The sequence below is a fragment of the Octopus bimaculoides genome, chromosome 1 (genome assembly GCF_001194135.2).
Source record: "Octopus bimaculoides isolate UCB-OBI-ISO-001 chromosome 1, ASM119413v2, whole genome shotgun sequence".
NCBI lineage: Eukaryota > Metazoa > Mollusca > Cephalopoda > Octopoda > Octopodidae > Octopus > Octopus bimaculoides.
In genome coordinates, this window is record NC_068981.1 from 199,049,362 (window position 1) to 199,068,238 (window position 18,877).

General features: G+C 36.1%; 1 protein-coding gene across 4 annotated transcripts in view; it reads left to right on the top strand.

Annotated features, from left to right (window-relative positions):
* LOC106867904 (calcium uniporter protein, mitochondrial) overlaps window positions 1-18,877 on the top strand; it is a 168,744-nt gene that overhangs the window by 58,301 nt on the left and 91,566 nt on the right. For all 4 annotated transcript variants that reach the window (XM_052973982.1, XM_052973977.1, XM_052973989.1 and 1 more), the window contains exon 2: window positions 3,659-3,728. In XM_052973982.1, coding sequence (XP_052829942.1) covers window positions 3,659-3,728 — 70 coding nt within the window. The remainder of the gene's footprint in view (window positions 1-3,658; window positions 3,729-18,877) is intronic.

Here is an 18,877-nt window from a genome sequence, read left to right on the forward strand (position 1 = left end):
CCCAGCTATTTGGCAGTGAACCTCAAGACAAGAAAGAATACAATGATTGCCCATGTCCAATTTATATTTTATATATATATATAAAGAAATGGAACAGAAACGCAATAGAGGACATTAAAACATTCGGACAGATAGACGATACAAAGGCAGACAGGAGAGACAACAATCAGAAGGACAGGCAAAAAAAGAGGGGTCATTCGTGGCTTTCTTTCCTCAGTCAAGTTGCAGAAGTCATGACCATTTTGGGAAGTTACACTTGAGACAGTTCGATCTGGTTGTCCCCCAAAAAGTCTAAGCTGTGAGCATTAGACCCCTTTGTAAGAAAGCTAGTGAATGTGTACGGCAACAAAGACAAAAACAAACAAACAAACAAAAATGGAGAACATGGTACACAATTACGAATACAAACAAGAAATAACAACAGGCGTCTTTTGACTGAGAACGAATCAAATTGAGTTGGCGTGTCTGAAGTGAAGGCCTAAAGGCAGGAACATGGGAGATGGACACGAGGTGTTGGCAGTCGGCAGTCAGGACAAGAAAGAAAGATCATGGCTGGCCGGACACCGGTCACATGGAAGGAGGAAAGATGGGTAGTGGGCAGCGGGATTGGAGGATTAGAAAAAAATCAGAGACAAAGAGAAAGATATGATCGCTTTGTAGTGATAGATTTTGACTGTGAAAGCTGTGTAGTCAGTGACATCATTGCTGGTCCTTCTTGTTACATTATGGCCTTACAGACCTAACCCTAAACCTTGACTTAAATATCTTTTGGTCATTTTTTACTCTCAATAAAATTAGCAACGAATATTCTTTCTGTTGGTTTGATATTCTGTTTAGAAATATCTGGGAATTTGGCAATTTCTTTATCATGATTTAGATTTTATAACACCAGGAGAACTGAAAACTTACAACTGGAAAACAATAAATTCAAGTGAAAGAGAAAAGCATCAATATGGCAAACACTGATCATAATTTGTAATAATAATTTCTAGATTAAAATAAACAGACAAGAGGTTTTATTTAGGTCATAATTGTATGCTATATAAGTTATTCAGTTTAAGTAGAATGGTGTAAATACAGATGGTGCGTGCTTATTGTAACTAATCTAAATATATTGTCAGAGCACGCAATCCATTTACTGGCAATTTGCCATCGAACAATAAATCTGTGGAAATTACGGTTAAGTGCTGTTATCTAATCAACTTGTTCTTATGTCTGCAATGGAAAAGCTATAGAGTTTCAGAATGATTTGGTACTAAAGAGAACTTTTGTCCAGAATGGGTACAAATAGATCATTTTATTAATGACAATCTGTATAAAAGATGAACCAAATAGAGAATTTACAAAATTCGAAAAGAAATCAAACCAATTTCCCTGATTTCTATTTTATGATGTGATATTAATCAGCAGGAACAATATTTTAGATGAGTTAAGTCTGTACAAAGCACCCACAATTACATAGCAAGATTGTTCATTTAGAGTACTAATTAGCTTCAATAATTAAAGTACAACTGATCAATAGTATTACCTGTTTTCAGTATCAGGTGATGACAATTATTAAACAATACCAAAAAGAATGTGAGGGGAAGGCAACGTTGGGTTGCAACCTGTTGGGTTGTGATATATTACAGACTACTCCAAATCACAACTCTTTAAGATAGATTTGTATTAAGTATCACTCGCTGCTTTATAAAGTAGAGTTTGTCCATCTCATATTTAGTGTCATTCGTCCTTATTCTAAAATGTACTTTCTGCATTAAATTCCATGAAGATGTAAATTCTGTATCATTCATATTCTGAATATGTCGTTCATTCAAGATAGATAGATAAGAACGAACCAAGAACCCATATTACAATGACCAGACCTCTACATGTTTGTATGACCAGCTAGAAATAATCACCAAATCTTCCAATTCCATCTGACTGTCTTGAAAGAGGAAGGACACATACAATCCAGGATAATGTAGTCCGAGGTTGACAAGACCTTAAACAAAAACTGGATAATCACACTTTGACCATTTGTTTGCTGAATGAAGCTGACCCTGACCTTTACCACCATTGTCATCACCACCACCACCACCACCAAAGCACTCAATACTCTTCAACTAGTAGCCATATTTGTTTCTCTATTTCATACAATTTCTTATCAAAGCTCTATTTCAGAATTCTCTTCATCCATAGAAATCTGGCATTTTGACACAAACTTTAATTACAAAGGAAACAATTCTGACAATTACCAATTCCACATCTCTTTACCTGCAGAGTTGTTTGTGTTGTTTAATCTTTTAGGAGAAATATCTTTCTTTTAATATTTTCTCCTCTAACAGCCAAATATATTTCTTCATTACATTTGCATTCATCTCACCATTTCATTCCATGTTGCAGAAGAATTATTTTTTCTTTTCTTTTCAAGACATTCTTCAAATTACAGCATGGAGAATCTCATTTGAAACCTGTTTTTTAAAACTGTGTGTCTGTGTGTCCTAGGAATTTTCTGTAAATGGATGTAAGCCAATAATAATGATAGTGGTAATGGTTTCAAATTTTGGCACAAGGCCAGCAATTTTTGGATAGGGGTTAAGTTGATTACATTGATCCCAGTGGTCAACTAGTATTAATTTTTTGACCCCGAAAGAATGAAAGACAATGTCAACCTTGATGGAATTTGAACTCAGAATGTAATGATAGATGAAATGCCACAAAGTATTTTGTCCAGCTTGCTAACAATTCTGCCAGCTCACCACCTTGGTAATAATAATAATAATAATAAGAAGAAGAATTAGGCATGGCTGTGTGGTAAGAAGTTTGCTTCTCAACCATGTGGTTTTGGGTTCTGTCCCATTGTGGGATACTTTAAGTAAGTGTCCTCTAATATAGCCCCAAGCTAACCAAAGCCTTCTGCGTTGATTTGGTAGATGGAAACTGAAAGAAGCTTGTCATGTGTGTGTTACTGTCACTTAGACTCGACATCATATGGTGTCAACATTTGTTCTCTCCCTCCACTCCACATGTAATGTTTAAGGTATGGTGGCAAATGTGGGGTTCAAGGTACGTGAGTAGATGAGGTTTTGCAAGTGCAGTGTTTTGCAGATTTGGTGTTTAAGGTTCGGGGTGACTAAAGTGACTTTTTTTCTATAATTTTGACATGTCACATATAAACTGTGCCACCATGTCCTCCCGTCACCTATAAACTGTGTCCTCCTGTCACCTATAAACTATACCACTATGTCCTCCTGTCACATATAAACTGTGCCACCGTGTCCTCTTGTCACCTATAAACTGTGCCACCGTGTCCTCTTGTCACCTATAAACTGTGCCACCGTTTACTCTTGTCACCTATAAACTGTGCCACCGTGTCCTCTTGTCACCTATAAACTGTGCCATCGTGTCCTCCTGTCACCTATAAACTGTGCCACCATGTCCTCCTGTCACCTATAAATTATATGCCTGTGTCTTCCTGTGTTTTGTAAACTGTTCCACTGTGTCTGCTTTAGAAACCTCATTACTCTGTCCCCTTGTTGCTTATAAACTGCACCGTTGCACTCTCTTGTCTTATGTAATGTGTATCACTCTGTCCTCTTGTCTCCGTTGTACTTTATCACTATTGCCTGATATCTTTTATAAACTACAACTATAAATACATTTTTTTTTATTGCAGGGTGGTGGCAGGACTCCTTATTTAGTATGTATATGTGGGACATATTGTACCAGGATTATAAACAGAAATGGTAAGACAATGATAATGTTATAAATTTGAGTTTATCATTATAAGAATTTTAAGTATTGAGAATAGTGAACCAGTTTGTGAAAATATGGCATCCATCTGAAGGTTGTTTGCTTAACTCTTTGATAGTCTTTTAGAGGAAATCTTTGTTTTATTGTTAGTATTGGTTGTAGCAAACCACATTTTCTGTAAAACATTTGGAAGAATGATTAGTTGATATATTTTCAATACAAAATCAAAAGATTATGTTTTATCAATTTATTTTTGGCTGTTCTCTTTCATTGCATAGATATCAATTATATAGTTTCCAGGTGGTTTTGTCTATATATTTTTTTTAATTACCAAGTTTTTATTTGTTGAAAGTTGCTTGATTTTAGATTTATCATCTTTATTTTATACTCCTTAAACCATTGACAAGTATCGGAACTGGTGGAGTTTTATCTTGTTTTGGGCACTAATACACTTAGTAGAAATTCAACTAGAGTTCATTTGTCAAGCAATTGGCCAAATATATACCAACTCTGTTCTCTCTGTTGTATGCCAACCGTACAATAAACATCCAGCTATAGAAGTCATGTCAGATCAGACTGGAGTCTGGTGCAGCTTACCAGCTCTGGTCAAATCATCCAGCCCATGCCAGCATGGACAATGGATATTGAATGACGATGATTGCACAGCAACTATACAAAATTCAGGTGAACCAGTAAGGAATTCTCTGTGTCTGGGATAAGAAACTCTTTGTCACAAACAATATTACGTTCATTAAAACTTGAAAGTGATCACTGATAAAATCCTAAGACGAAAACATTTTCTATAAGTTTCTAACATATGGTCTTGTGGTCAGTGTGTTGGATTCCCCATGGTGATAGGGCGATGGCTTTGATTCCTCATCTAATTGCTACATTGTGTCAGTTTACTAAGCCTGTAAATCCTGTACCTGGTACTGGTGCAGCTTCACTACCCAACTCTGTCACATCCTGGTTCTCCAACTTGATCAAGATTCAGGAATACACAGCCTCACAGATGAATTATTCTATAGTAACATGAAAGATACCATTTTGGGAGGGATATTGTAATTCTGCCAGCATTTGGTTTCTCAGTTCTCAATGCCAACACACACCTATCCTCGGGATAAAAACTGGGTGCAAAACTTCCAGGAGTCTACTCACAAGAGAGATCTCAGCCAATGAAATATAAGATTTCAGAGGTTGAGTACACCAACACCTTTAGTTATTCTCCCACTTATGGAACCACAGTAAACAAACAGTGATTAACCTGTGACAAATCTATAACCAAACCAAAAGGTGTGTCTTTTTCCTTCTTTAGAACACTTACACTGGAGAAACTTGGGAGTTGTTCTTTCTTTTGCAAATTCTCAGTTTTACTGAAGCTGGAGATGCATTTTCCTTTAAAATGGTTTGAGAGGATATTACAACACTGTTCTCTAGAATACTTGTTGTTGAATGTTTAGCAGCCAGAATGGTCTTTAAAATATTCCACTGGTTGTAAATGGTGGACATGGAGATAGTTAAAATGTTAGTAATTAAAAAGTATTTAAATAAAAAAAATTGTCAAGAATTTAGAAAAATAGAGTTAAAGAAAATGGCAATTCAGGTTGGAGTTCCCCATTATCTCTGATGGAATTATAATCAACAAAACCTTCATTCATCCAGAATCCCAAATATTTTTTAATCCAAGAAGACAAGGATTTCTTATAAGATGAAAGCCCTTTGTTTTTTTACTGGTTTCAGCCATTCGATATTGGCCATGCTGGGGCAATGTCTTCAAGATTGCAATCAATCTTTTCAAACCCCAAACTGATTTACTTGATCTCTGTTTGTGACAGCACTAAGTTAAGGGGCATAAAAGGATACAACTTATATAACACCAATTTTGTGAATGGTGTAAATATAAAACACACACACATCTGGCACAAGACTGCTTCCTTTCAATGTCCCCTCCTCTCTCAAAAGATCTTTGTCTTGCAAGTTACTTGGTGACCCTATCAGCCCACACTGTAAAATGGTTGACGTTTGGAAGGGCATCCAGGTGTTGAAAAAGCCATGCCAAAACTAATCTTACCTGTGCTGGTGCCACATAAAAAACACTCAGTCCACTCAGCAGAGTGGTTGGGGTTAGGAAGGGCATCGAGCTGTAAAAACGGTGCCTGGCCAGCTTCTATCAAACAATCCAACCCATGCCAGCATGGAAGGCAGACGTTAAATGATGATGATGACAAAACAGAACATATGAGATGTTTACTTGCACCATCTTACATATATTTCATAAACATGAGGTGATTATTAGGTACATAATGTAAATCATATAATTAAGATTGATCAAATCATCAGCGACTTGTGTCTTTTATACATAACATTATTGGATTATAGAAATGTTGATAGAATCAACCACACATGTACATGCTTGCATCTGTTTAAAATCTTCTTCCAGTTATACATTTGTATCTATATAAAATTTTTCTATATATATATATATGTGTGTGTGTGTATATATATATATATATATATCTGTGTCTATATAAAACTCACTCATTTATGTACATCTGTAAATATATAAAACTTGTATTCCGTTTATCCATTTATACATTGGAATCTGTATGTATCTAAGTTTTGGAACCACTGTATTTGTTATTTAAGCAAATTCTTTCAGCAACTATTTTCTTAATTTTCATTTACATAGCAACATTTCCTTTCCTAAAATAGAATACTAAATTCAAATGTTATGATGCTTAAATTAAAAAATCTCTGGTGCTATTTTGTCCTTTCATCAACACTTGTGGCACAAATTTTTGTACTTGAACTGACATTTCAGCAGATTAATTCCCCTCCGCTTTAGGAAAATGTCTTTAAATAAAGGAATGCTTAAAGAGTTAACATCCCAACAGAGTGCCTTGTAGATGTTTTTTGAGCATTACCTGTTCAGGAATGGATTTTTTGAGGAAAGTTTGTAGTTCTTGTAGACTGCTTTCTTTCTCTGTCTAAATTTCCTCCTTTAACAACTTAGCATTTTTCCCATCAAGTGGAAACCGTTGTTCTACTAATTTGTAAAATCAATAAATAGATAAAATTTTGGATTCTTGTCAATGTATCTTCATCTTGTATCCATTGAGAAGTATTACTAAATATTTTCATTTAGATATGTCTGTATGATGTGTGGAATTTGAAACCTGTGTATATAGTTACAAGTAGTTGTTTGTAAATATATTTCCTGCAGGGATGCTTCAACAGGGTCAGTATCCCTATTTTAATGCTTACAACTTCAACCTCTTCCTTGCACACCTCTGTCTCCTCTTTCTGCCTCTTCCATTGCTGTTACAGCAGTCTCTGTTCTTTGGAACTGGTCGATCATCGTAGCCACTCTAAACTCACTTGTCTCAGTGATTTCACTGATCGTTAGCAGAAAAATGTTTGCTTTTGTAAATGTTATTAGATGAGTTTCTTAATTAGCATTCTAAGCAGCATTACTGATACACTTCTGCATAATCTACAGAAAGCACGTATTTCTTAAACAAGGTACACACACTTCCCAAATAGACAGTCTACAGATGTTCTAAATCAAGTCTACAACATAATTTCAGTCCTTGATTCTACTAATTCTATTTTAATTATGTTGCTTTTTCTTAACAGAAAAACACATGGTATCAGCGTTCCCTGGTCTCTTTTCTCCTCCTTTTCATCTCCATGACATCATCAAAAAGTCATTTCAGTGGTTATTAACTACAATTAAATCTCACTTCAAATTTATAAAAACTATTTCTAAATTTCAGGTGCCTTTGTATCATCTTCATTGTTAATTCATTCCATTGTCTTCACTCTGTTGTTACTATTAACTGTCTTCTACTTCATTTTAACTGTTGATTTGAACAGTCTTACAAAGTAGACTCCCTCTAGCTGACTTTGAAACCTCCTAGATTGGTTATGTCTGGCAAATAGTCACAGGAGATAATTTTGTCTTAGACTTTTTGCTAATCAGATATTACATATCAACTTAATTACTTTGGTCATAACTAAGTTTCTGACAACACTCAGTCAACTTCTTATCTGTTTACTGGTACAACTGTTTGTACTATTCAAAAGAAAACCTAGGCCTCAAAATACACACCTACATGGTATGTACACACGTGTGTGTGTGTGTGTGTGTGTGAACATGTAAACAGGAGCAAGGACAATATACATTTTTCTCTGTAATACATTTTGCTTCTCGCACACAACCACATGAAAATCTGAAATGTCACAATGAATTGGTGGGGGGGGGGGGTTAGTGTGACTTGAGAGGTTTAATGCTAGATAATATGAAGGGAATTATTTGAAGGGAGTTGAATGAAGAATATGATATTAATTCATGGAATTATGAAAACAAAGAGAAAAAAGGGTGGAAACTAATGCCCCCATCTATTACCGCAGAAGGGGCAACCATTGCTGCTTTGATTCTCTTCGATCTTCCATTTGATGTTGGTTGTTTAATTCATAATGTTCTCAAAATTGCTATTTTCTTTTCTCTTTTTTCCTCTCAAATGTATTTCCATTTGCAGTGTTTGAGAGGAGAAATAAAGCAAATTAACTGGCAGACCAAAGAAAACAAAACCATATTGATAATAAATTAATATCTAAATAAGACAAAAATGAGAAAGTTGAAAGAAAACTAAAATGTTTGCACCAGCAATTTTTTACATTGACAGTCTAAGATTAGTTCAGTGCTGAGTCTGCAATAAATTGGCTAAAAGAATAGTTCTAATGACTTTCTATATTTACATAGAACTTTAGAGGCAAAAGGAAATGAACAGAAAATACCAGAAATTCTCAAAAACAAAATAGACCCTCTACTTTATTAATCTCTTGGCATTTCCTTCAAGAGTGATATCTTAATCTCAGAGCTATGATTATGGTTCTTTATTGTCATCATCATCATCAATCATTATTGCATGAGTTCAGCAAAACATCAATAATATAACAAACATTTCATCACTTGTTGCAGTCTTTTGTCATCATCAGATCTTCATATCCCGAAACCAGTCCCCACTTCTTCTTCCCAAGTCTTCTTTCACTTTCCTCTCCCATACGTTCTTTTCATAGATTACTTATCATTTCCTTACTCGACAGACGTTTACAGACAATCTCCTCTTTTACATATGACAGCTGAGTCTTCTCGTATCCAGTTTTTCTCCCTCATTATTTATCCTTCGTTGTTCATTCGTGTTAACATTACACGTCCAGTAAAGCGTACCTCTCTCGTCTCTTTCTTCTACCTTCCTCTATCTTTTCCATTCAATACTTATATTTCTCTGAACTTTTACCCCATTCTCCATTTTAGTGATGTCTTCAGAAACCCTTCTCTGCTGCTATTTTGGTCATTTACATAATAGAAGCCATCAACCACTTCAATAGGAGAACCTTCTGAACATTTGGAAGAATTCATTTCACTTGTGTTCTTACAGACAACAATTCTTCTTCCTCCGCCTGCTTCTAACCCCCTGCACCCTTGTGTACCCTTGAACCGTCCAACCCATGCCAGCATGGAAAACGGACGTTAAACAATGATGCTATAGAATTCCTTTCAACTGTTTTTCTGCATCTTTAAGTTTACTTTCATTTCTGTCAATTCTACGTTTTGCTTTCCATGTTTGGAATTTTTTTTTTTTTGTTTTCCTCTAAGTCTTCGACATACAGCTCTGAGAACTAAGTCATTAGCATGTAGAAGTTCCCATGGGCAGCAGATCTTAAGCTCTTCTGATATGACCCTGAAGACTTTAATAAACAGGAGGGGGCTGAAAGCTGAAACTTGGGCACCTACCTTCATGTTTACCAATTCTCATCTCTCTGATAATATCTCTGTATATAGCTTTCACGACTCTCATTATTTCTTCAGTTCAAGTGTGACATCCTGTGCCTGGTGGATAAATGCTAATTATTGGGGATGCCTGAGATTGCACTCCAGACTTTGCTTTAATTTATGCAAGTTGCACTCAAATCTCAACCAGAGATGTCAAGGGGCAACAGGGTTTTGCATCTAAAGGTGCAAACAGGTAAGGTGTCATGCAATTGAAAACACTGAAGTCTGGGGTGGGGGGGGGGAAGATAAAATAAGGTTGCATTTACATGGAGAGGAATTTACATAGACCTTGTGATGTAGCCATGAGGATAATCTTTTGTAATTTGCTTCTTTTGGGACTGCCAGGGATTTGGTCTCCATATTTGTTTGCTCCTTTTGATATAATTCCAAGTACTCCAATAATAATAGATAATGTTTTGGCTTTGAAATGCCACATTCTTCTTATTTCAATTTCTCGGTCCTTATGTTTGCTCAGTTTCTCAAATGTTTTCCAAGATGTGTTTTTGTCAGCTGGGCTGGGACTGCAACCATTAATAGACAAGTCTTTTCAACACGATTGATATCTGGTCAGTTAGCCTGGCTTTCTCAATCAGAACCCTGAAATTCCAAAGGGAGCTAAGCCTTGGCTGGCTTGTGCTGGCTTGTGTTTCCATCTGTTATTTTTACGAGGGAAGTTGTCTGTGCAGCATATTGACCTGTGTCTGTACTGAGGTTTTCCTGTCCTGCCTTTCCAAGTATTCTGTTGATGCCAGTCAGCTGGACCCAGAGATTATGTGCTTGATTATCTTTGGATGTTCTTCACATACATGGCATCGTGCTTTCATATTTTAGGACATTACTCTGGTAATTCCTAATTGGAAGGGACTGGTCCTCAGGAGCAATGACATACCCCTCAATTTCTGGGTTTGAAACCAGAGCATGTCAGCCACTGATGATCTACATCAGGGTCCCTGGCTCTTCTCAGCTATTTGCCATGCTCTGGCTTTTGCTCTCATTTCTCCTTCATATATTGGAGGCTGGTTTCTTTTATATTTGTTTTGCCTTGTTGGTTGAGGTGACATTTTCTTTGGCTGCTTGTTCATCTAGTTATATTTTTTGAAGATATATTTTTCCATTTTATGTCACTGAGTTTAACTTTTTAATATCCTCATGTTTCGGAACCAGCTTTAACATCCGGTCATTTGTTTGTTGCCGGTGGGCAGACAGTCCCATGGTTGCAGTCTTCAATGAGAGTTGAGATTGTGTTAACCACCTTCTTTTTTCGGGAGGTATATTTCGTCTGTCTGCTTTGGGCTGATGCATACAATGCAGTTACATCAGCTTTGGGATTTTGACATCAACTTCATTAATCTCAGAGAGGGACTAGCTTATAACATGGAAAGCATATGTCATTACAGGTACAGCCAGTATATTTATGGCCTCAATTTTGTTTCTGACATTCAACTTGGTTTCCAGAAGAGTTCTTACTCTCTGATGGTAATCCTTCCTTATCTTTTGTATCCTCAATGAATGTTTAATCCCATCTCCTTCACATATTCTTAGATACTTAAGACTGCCCTCAGGTTCTAATTCTTCTATCTTGGTGTCTCTATCTAAGGGGATGCTGTATGTATTTGATATTTTTCTCTTGACAAGTAACCCTGGTATATTTGTCCAACCCAAGTTCCAGTTTGATATCATCAATAAATTGTTAGTCATCCATATAGAGGAGATGGTTATTTTCCCCTTCACCTTGTATCCATAATTTGTCATAATTTGTTTCATTCATGAGTATACTTTGAGGAATCCGTGCTAAGCAGAATAACAAAAGAGGTAATGATTCTCCTTGAAGCAGTCCACAATTAATATTGACTTGTCCAACATTCATACATTTATACATTCAAACATCTCCTTTATCCAGCTGCAAGAAAGATTATCAAAGGCCTTCTTGGAGTCTGTTCCAGGCCACTGAAAGAGGTTTTTTCCTGTTGTAATAAACTCCATTTTGTTTACAGTTTTTTTCTTCATTTTGGAAGATGTTGGTTAATGAGGGAAGCACATGCGTATTCCATTTGGACAGATTTAAGGTACTTGTACATTGTTATAAGGTGTGTTAGAGGTCTGTAATTCTTAGAGTTTTTATTGTTTTGTCTTTTTTAGCGGGTAAAAAAAAGTGATACCGTTAGCCAGCTATTCCAAAGTCGTTTACAGTTCCTTTGTAATTACATTGTAACAAGAAGTTAACTTTTTGTGTATGTTGCATTTGGAATCAATATTCTTGATACTGGGCCACAACTAGTTTCCTTTAGCAACCCAGGACCTTTTAAACAATTCTGGTTGTTCCTAATAGAGCATATTTCTGTATTAATGCAGCTCTCATAGTTCCACCAATCTCAATTAGGAAACCACCATGTCCATTGGTAATGCTATCTAAATGGTATCTAGGACACCTATAACCCTTCAGGCTTCACATTTCCCTTGCCAAGTTCTGGTATTTTCTTATTTCTCTTGTTCTTTAATTGCTCCATTCATATTAGCAGACACAGTCACATCTATCATGATGCACTCTTTTGCCATCATGTCCAGAATGATAGTATCTGGTCAACTTTCTTGAATTTCCTGGTCAGTCTGTATGGTTGTAAACTGAGGCCTGACTGACCCCTGTCTAACTATTAAATTCTTTGATAAACTTATTGTTACCTCTCACCTTCCTAACGGCTCCTCTGTTTCAAACAGAAGAAACCTTTCAACATTGAGTTCTTGATGAAGTGTGGGTGCAAAGCTGATTGACATCTGTAGGAGGCTACAGTTGTTTTTTGTTTTACGATGGTGACACTATTCACATGTACAATATGGTTTCTATACTGCCCTCTCCAAAGCCATTCATCTAATCTTAGATTTCTTACTGATCACCACATTACAGTGTTGGGAATCCTCAAAAGCCTTCTTCAGGTCAACAATTCCTTATTATAGGGGTTTGCTCCGAGCTAATTCCTTCTCCTATATTTATCTCACTTTATTTTTCTTTCAGAAGTTGTTTCTTTTTCTTTCTTCTTTAATTGCTTCTGTCTTGTGTGCTTTTACTCTTGCAGTCGTTGAGGATGATACTAATGTGCAGCATATAATACATAACCTACAAATATATATATATGTATATCAATCTCTCTCTCTCTCTCTCTCTCTCTCTCTCTTTCTCTCTCTGGGTAACCATGTACCTCCTCTACACGACACCTCTTTCTGTCTCTGTCACACTCTAACCTTTCATCATCTGGCATGAGATCACCTCCAATTCTGCCTCTCCTCTCAAAGGGTCTTTGTCTTGTGAGTTATTTGGTGACCCTGCCAGTGCTGGTGCCATGTAAAAAGCATCCAGTTCGCACTGCAAAGTGGTTGTCATTTGGAAGGGCATCCAGCTGTAAAAAATCATGCCAAACCCATGCCAGCATGGAAAAACACATTAAAAGCTGATGATGAAATACATATAAACCTGTGTGTGTGTGTGTGTGTGTGTGTGTGTGTGTGTGTGTGTGTGTGTGTGTATATACATATATATATATATATATGATGATGATGTACCTATATGTATATATAAATGTATACACCTGTGTATATGTATATACCCACCCACGTACATTAATAAACAGCATAAAAATCCATTACTTTTTATTACTTTTTACTCATCATGTCTGCATAGCATCAACCACACAAGTCTGCACTAACGAAATAATCCAGTTTGCAAAAATCTAATTATATATGCTTGCAGTAAAAAACACCTGGCAATCAGTTTCTGCTAGTCATTATGATAAGATTATTCTTATCATCATCATCATCATCATCAAGTCTAGCTTGTTCAAATACTGGTATCCTACCCAACAACTGCTGTAGTAGCATGAGGATCAGCTGTTACAAAGGCAAAAGAGATGCCTTAAATGAAGTATTTACACAGGGGTCAAATTGCTGGACCATGTCAGGAAAGTTAGACAAACACTTATAACTCAATTACTGTAAAGACCTATGTGATTTGCGCACCTGTGTAATTTACGCAGGCGATTTCCAGGATAAAATTTGTTAAAAAAAGCTTTTACTCATGTAAAATTTGCACCTAAAAGTTTTCAGAATTGCTGATAGAGCCAAGGGGAAAAAGGTTTTCAATTTAGTTGTATTTAACATAATTTCACTTACTTATGATTAGATTTTATTAAATTTTCATTAAGTAAAAATAATTACTGTTTAACAGGTATCACATTGAAAGCTATTAAATTACAAAGTGTTTGTCTTGTTTATAGTAAACTTTATTTTACATTTCTTGCCCACAAGAGATTTTAGCATACTGCTGTACGTCTTCTCAAATCACAATCACAGGGAAAGTTGTTAATAAGAATTATTAATAAGATAAATATGCACAGGTATTGCAAATTAAGTTTAATTACTAATAAACATCAGCTTGGATGACGCTTTACTCAACCGACTGAGGAAGGTGACCGATCAAACTGATTATGTAAACAGAATCCTTTTCTGCCCACTCTTGATGGAACCTTCAATACGGAATATCGAAATTTGAATCCCTTTCACACGTATAAAATGTCAATCAAACTTAAAGATTTGTCATTACTGTTATTGTCAGTATGGGCAGAACTTATGAATTGTTTACTGCGAAGGAGAAATTAAATATGTGCTCCATTGTGATAGGTAGAAACTCCAACCACTGTAAAATATGGCCTGGACTGTGTTTACCAGCGTAAACGTCAGACTTCAAAAACCAGTTAACCATTTAATGATTTCAGTAAATTTATACAGAAAAAGTAAGCATTATACCATTCAGCATAAATAAAAGTCAACTTCATTATGCATATTTAAGCCATTATTTTTTCTGTAAAAACCTATTCTGACATTAAATGAGTTAACTTCCAGTACAACTTTTTACGTTTTATATGTCATTTTTCAACAAAAAAATTCAGAAGAAATTCTGGAAACAATCCATTCATGCAATTCATGCCCCCTCTAAAGTCTATTTTTGTGAAAAAAAGGTGTGTAAATTACATGGGTTTTTATGGTACTTTGAAGAGAGTCTAGAAGAGATGCTGTTTGGTTTTATACTTGGGAGAATCACTACTGATATTATCTTCCTATTAAGGCAACTGCAGAAGTATTTTGTTAGAAATAAGCCAGTTGGCATTTTGTTGACAAGGAGAAAGTCTTTAACAGGCTCCCTTGCTCACTAATCTGGTGGTTGCAGCAGAATCTAAGGGTAGACTCATGGCTGGTGAGAGCTGTCCAAGCCAGGCACAGGGTTGCTATCAGTAAGATAAGAATTCATAATGAGTGTATTGTTAATTATAAACTTTATTTTACGTTTCTTGCCCACAAGAGATTATGTCTGATCTTTCGCAGACGGCTGTACGTCTTCACAAACCACGATCACAGGAAAAGTTGTTAAGAATTACCAACAAAAACAAAACTGATAAATACACACACGTATTGCAAATTATGTTTAATTACCAGTGCTCAGTTCTCATTCACCTCTTATTCTTCATAGTGTTCCTGGCCATAACAGAGGAGTTTAAGACTAGCTGCCCATGGGATTTCCTCTGGCCTTGTTCATGTAGCTTAATTTGTTGTAGAAATTCCTGGTATGGAAGCAAAACCTGGAATTAAAGGGCCTTAAAGTTAATTTAGCAAAGATCAAAGTTCTTGTTAGCAGGAAAACAGATAGGACCAGATTCCCTTCAATAAAATGGACCTGCTTGATACAAGGAAAAGGTTTTGGTAGAAACTCTTTACGATGAACCCAGAGCAAACAGTGGACTCATAAGAGGTGCAGGGGAGTCACAAAATGATTAACAGAGAAAGTAGACTTTGTCTGTGACAGATGTGCCCAAGAAATAGATTGACCCCAAATGCCCAGGAAGATTCTTAGAAGATGTAGATTGTTTGTTACCTAGGTAACCTAATTATGAGAAGATGCTCTGAAAGCACAATCACAAGAATCAGAACCCTCTGGAGAAAATCCAAAGAGCTTCTATTTCTTTCGTTAATGAAAGGCTTCTCTCTCAGAGCAAAAGACAAATTGTATAATGCCTGTGTACAAACAGTAATGCTACATGACAGTGAGACATGGGTCTTGAATGTAGAGGACATGCAAAGACCAAAGAAGAAAAAAAAGCAAGATGTACAGCATCAGTGAAAATCTACAAAAAAGTGCAAATGTTTTGAGAGAAAAATTGGCCCTAAGGGGCATCAGATGTAGTGTGCAAGAGGGAAGAGTGTGCTTGGAGGGTCAACTTTTCCACATTGTCACATAGGCATTTATTGACAAATTCAAGTACATCAATTTATTATTGGTATCAATGTGAATTTCTAATCTAAATATAAGAGCTGGAGGTTTCAGAGCTGTTGTGCATTGCTATATTCTGTCTCTTTGATTTTCAAAGAGATATTCACATCAGCAGAGAAGCTGGCCTCTGTGACAGTACATACTTTCTTTTGTCTGTCACAAACAACAATAACAGAAATTTTGATGGTAATGTTCCACCGATATTCGGTGTGTTGATGTTTTTGTATGTAATCAATAACAGGGATTCTATGCATTTATTCCAAGACAATCACTTTATACTGTTTCAGCAACAACATTGTGTCACGTACAGAGGTAGTATCTTGATGACAATTTGAGGCAGATGCTTATCACAAATGTGATGTCCTCCACATAAATGTGGCATAATCGATTGGTTTCATTCTGTGGTTCCAATGGCTTCACTGCATCTTGTTCCTCAAGTATTTTGTAGCAATCTCCTGTTCTTGGATTGCAAACACATAGCCTTCAAAGTGTGATCTGATGTAGTGGTCATGAGTCCAAGAGAGGCTGCACTTCACGTTGATATTACTGTCTTCTTCAAGTCTTCATAAAACATATTTATGGTACGTTAGTCCAGATGTTTTGGGGTTGTATGGGAGCTCAAGAAGAGAGAACTTCCCAAGGTGCTCACTACTGACATCTAGGACATTGTTCTCTTTGCTTTACAGCATTAAGTCTATGCATATATTTTTGTTGTTGTTAAGGAAGTGTTGTTTGTGTGAGACTAAATGACATTCAAAAGCTGTCTGCACTGATATCAAGTTTCTACCTCATTCATCCCTTCTTCAGTAGAACCTTTCAATATTACTATTTCTCTGGAAGCTTCCAGATGATGTTATTATCTTGCAGATTTCAACATCTATGAAGTGAATCTCTTTTATACAGACCAGTGCATATGTGTGGCTGCAACTGCATGTTGGAGATTGTTTTTGAAGCAGTCTTAGTGTTCATTGCCCTGGTCTACTTACTGCCTACGAAATCTCTCTTCCCTGTTAACATGCCTAGCAGCCTACTATGCCTCTTGTGTCTGTTTTGTTTACATTGAACACGTATTATAGATTTTCTCCCAACTCTGTTTCTGCAAATGGAGGATTATTATTTCCCTGATGAACATCCTGGAAAAAATCCATCAAGCTGCTCCTGAAAAAAGGAAACAAAAATCATCAAATTTAGCTTGACCATCCTATACATTGCTCAGTATCTCTTTTATTTAAGGGTGTACTTTGTGGAGGTTTGGTCTGCTATTTTCTGCAGAATGGGTAACTGACTCACTGTGTGTGTTTACTAAAGCCTAATATGTCTGATGGTAAGCGTTTGGTTTTAAAAAGACAATGGCATCTTTTTTCTGTTACTGATGGAAATAGAGATTCCAGATTTAAAAAAAAAAAGTATGAAATGATGTAAACAACAAATCTCTTGTTTTCACATTTTACTTTGCAATCAGTTTTTTTCACTCTTCATTATTCAATATACTTCATTTGGTCTACTCTAGTAAAATATTCTTAATTTACTGACAGTAAAATATATATTACTATAAATTTAGCCATCATTCACAGTGTCAAAGTAGCTGTGTTAGGGCTGAAAATCTAAATGGTTATGTTTCAATCCCAGGTTTTGGCATGTTGATAAGATTCTATTTTGCTTTTGAAATTATTACTTATTGAAACTCATCGAGTTTAACTTAGGGAAGATGTGTTAGGAGACATTTTAGTCACACGTTTTTTCTTATATATAATAATCATAATTATAATGAGATATTTCCTTGCTCCCTTACATGGAAAACTATTGGGACAATCCAATCTACATATCACCTGATATACATACATGTGTGTATGTACACTCATATGCACACACATGTATGTTTATTATACACATTCATACACATAATAAAGCTATATTTGAACTAAACATTCCTGCATACACAGGGAAAATTCTGGTGAACATCCAGCTCAAACAACTGCAAGAACTATCAGACTAAAATCTCTATAAACACCAGTATGGAATCCATAGGTTTAAGACCACCAGTGACATGGTTTTGCCATGCAGCAAATTCAGTAAAAAGACAATCAAACAATGAATTGTTAGTGAAGCAGATTTGGCCAGTTTTGAAACACTGCACTCAGATTCCAAGTTTAGACCTACAGTGACATAAAACACAATCAACTCCTTGAGAGAATGGATCACCTGCATAAATATTCACCAACCAATCAGCAATGGCTGGAATGCTTCAGTCAACTGAATTTTACTAAATATTTTACTCTACACTCCTCTCCATCAGCAAAAGTTCTATTGTTTCTCTTTTGTTTAATTTCAATATAAACCTCACTTTAACATGGATTTTACATTTGCTTTCCAAGTTGCCATGAGTTTTGTATATTGCATCCTCACTGGACCATTGTTTAATTGCATTAGAATAATATTACAGTGCATGGAATTAGTTTTATACCACAGGATACTATCTCGCTTCATGGGTGTAATGTTTCACTTCACCGGACCACTATCTCACTTCATTAGACTATTGAGTCGCTTGATTGGACTACTGTCTCAATTCATAAGAATGCTGTCACATCATTGCACCACTATGTCACTTCACTGGATTACTGTCTCACTTCCTTGGACTACTGCCTCACTTCATTGGACTACTGTCTCACTCACTGAACCACTGTCTCACTTCATGCGAGTACTGTCACATGTTTGAACCAGTCTCACTGTATTGGAATACTGTCTCACTTTATTGGAATACTGCCTCATTTCATTGGACTGCTGTCTCACTCCAGTGGACCTTTGTCTCATTTCTACTGTATCACTTCTTTGGACCACTGTCTTACTTCACTGGACCACTGTTTCATTTCATTGGAGTAATGTCTAACTTCACTGGACCACTGTCTCAGTTCATCAGAGTACTTTCTCACTCTAGTGGACTTCTATCTCACTTCATTGGACTACTGTCTCATTTCCTTGGACCACTGTCT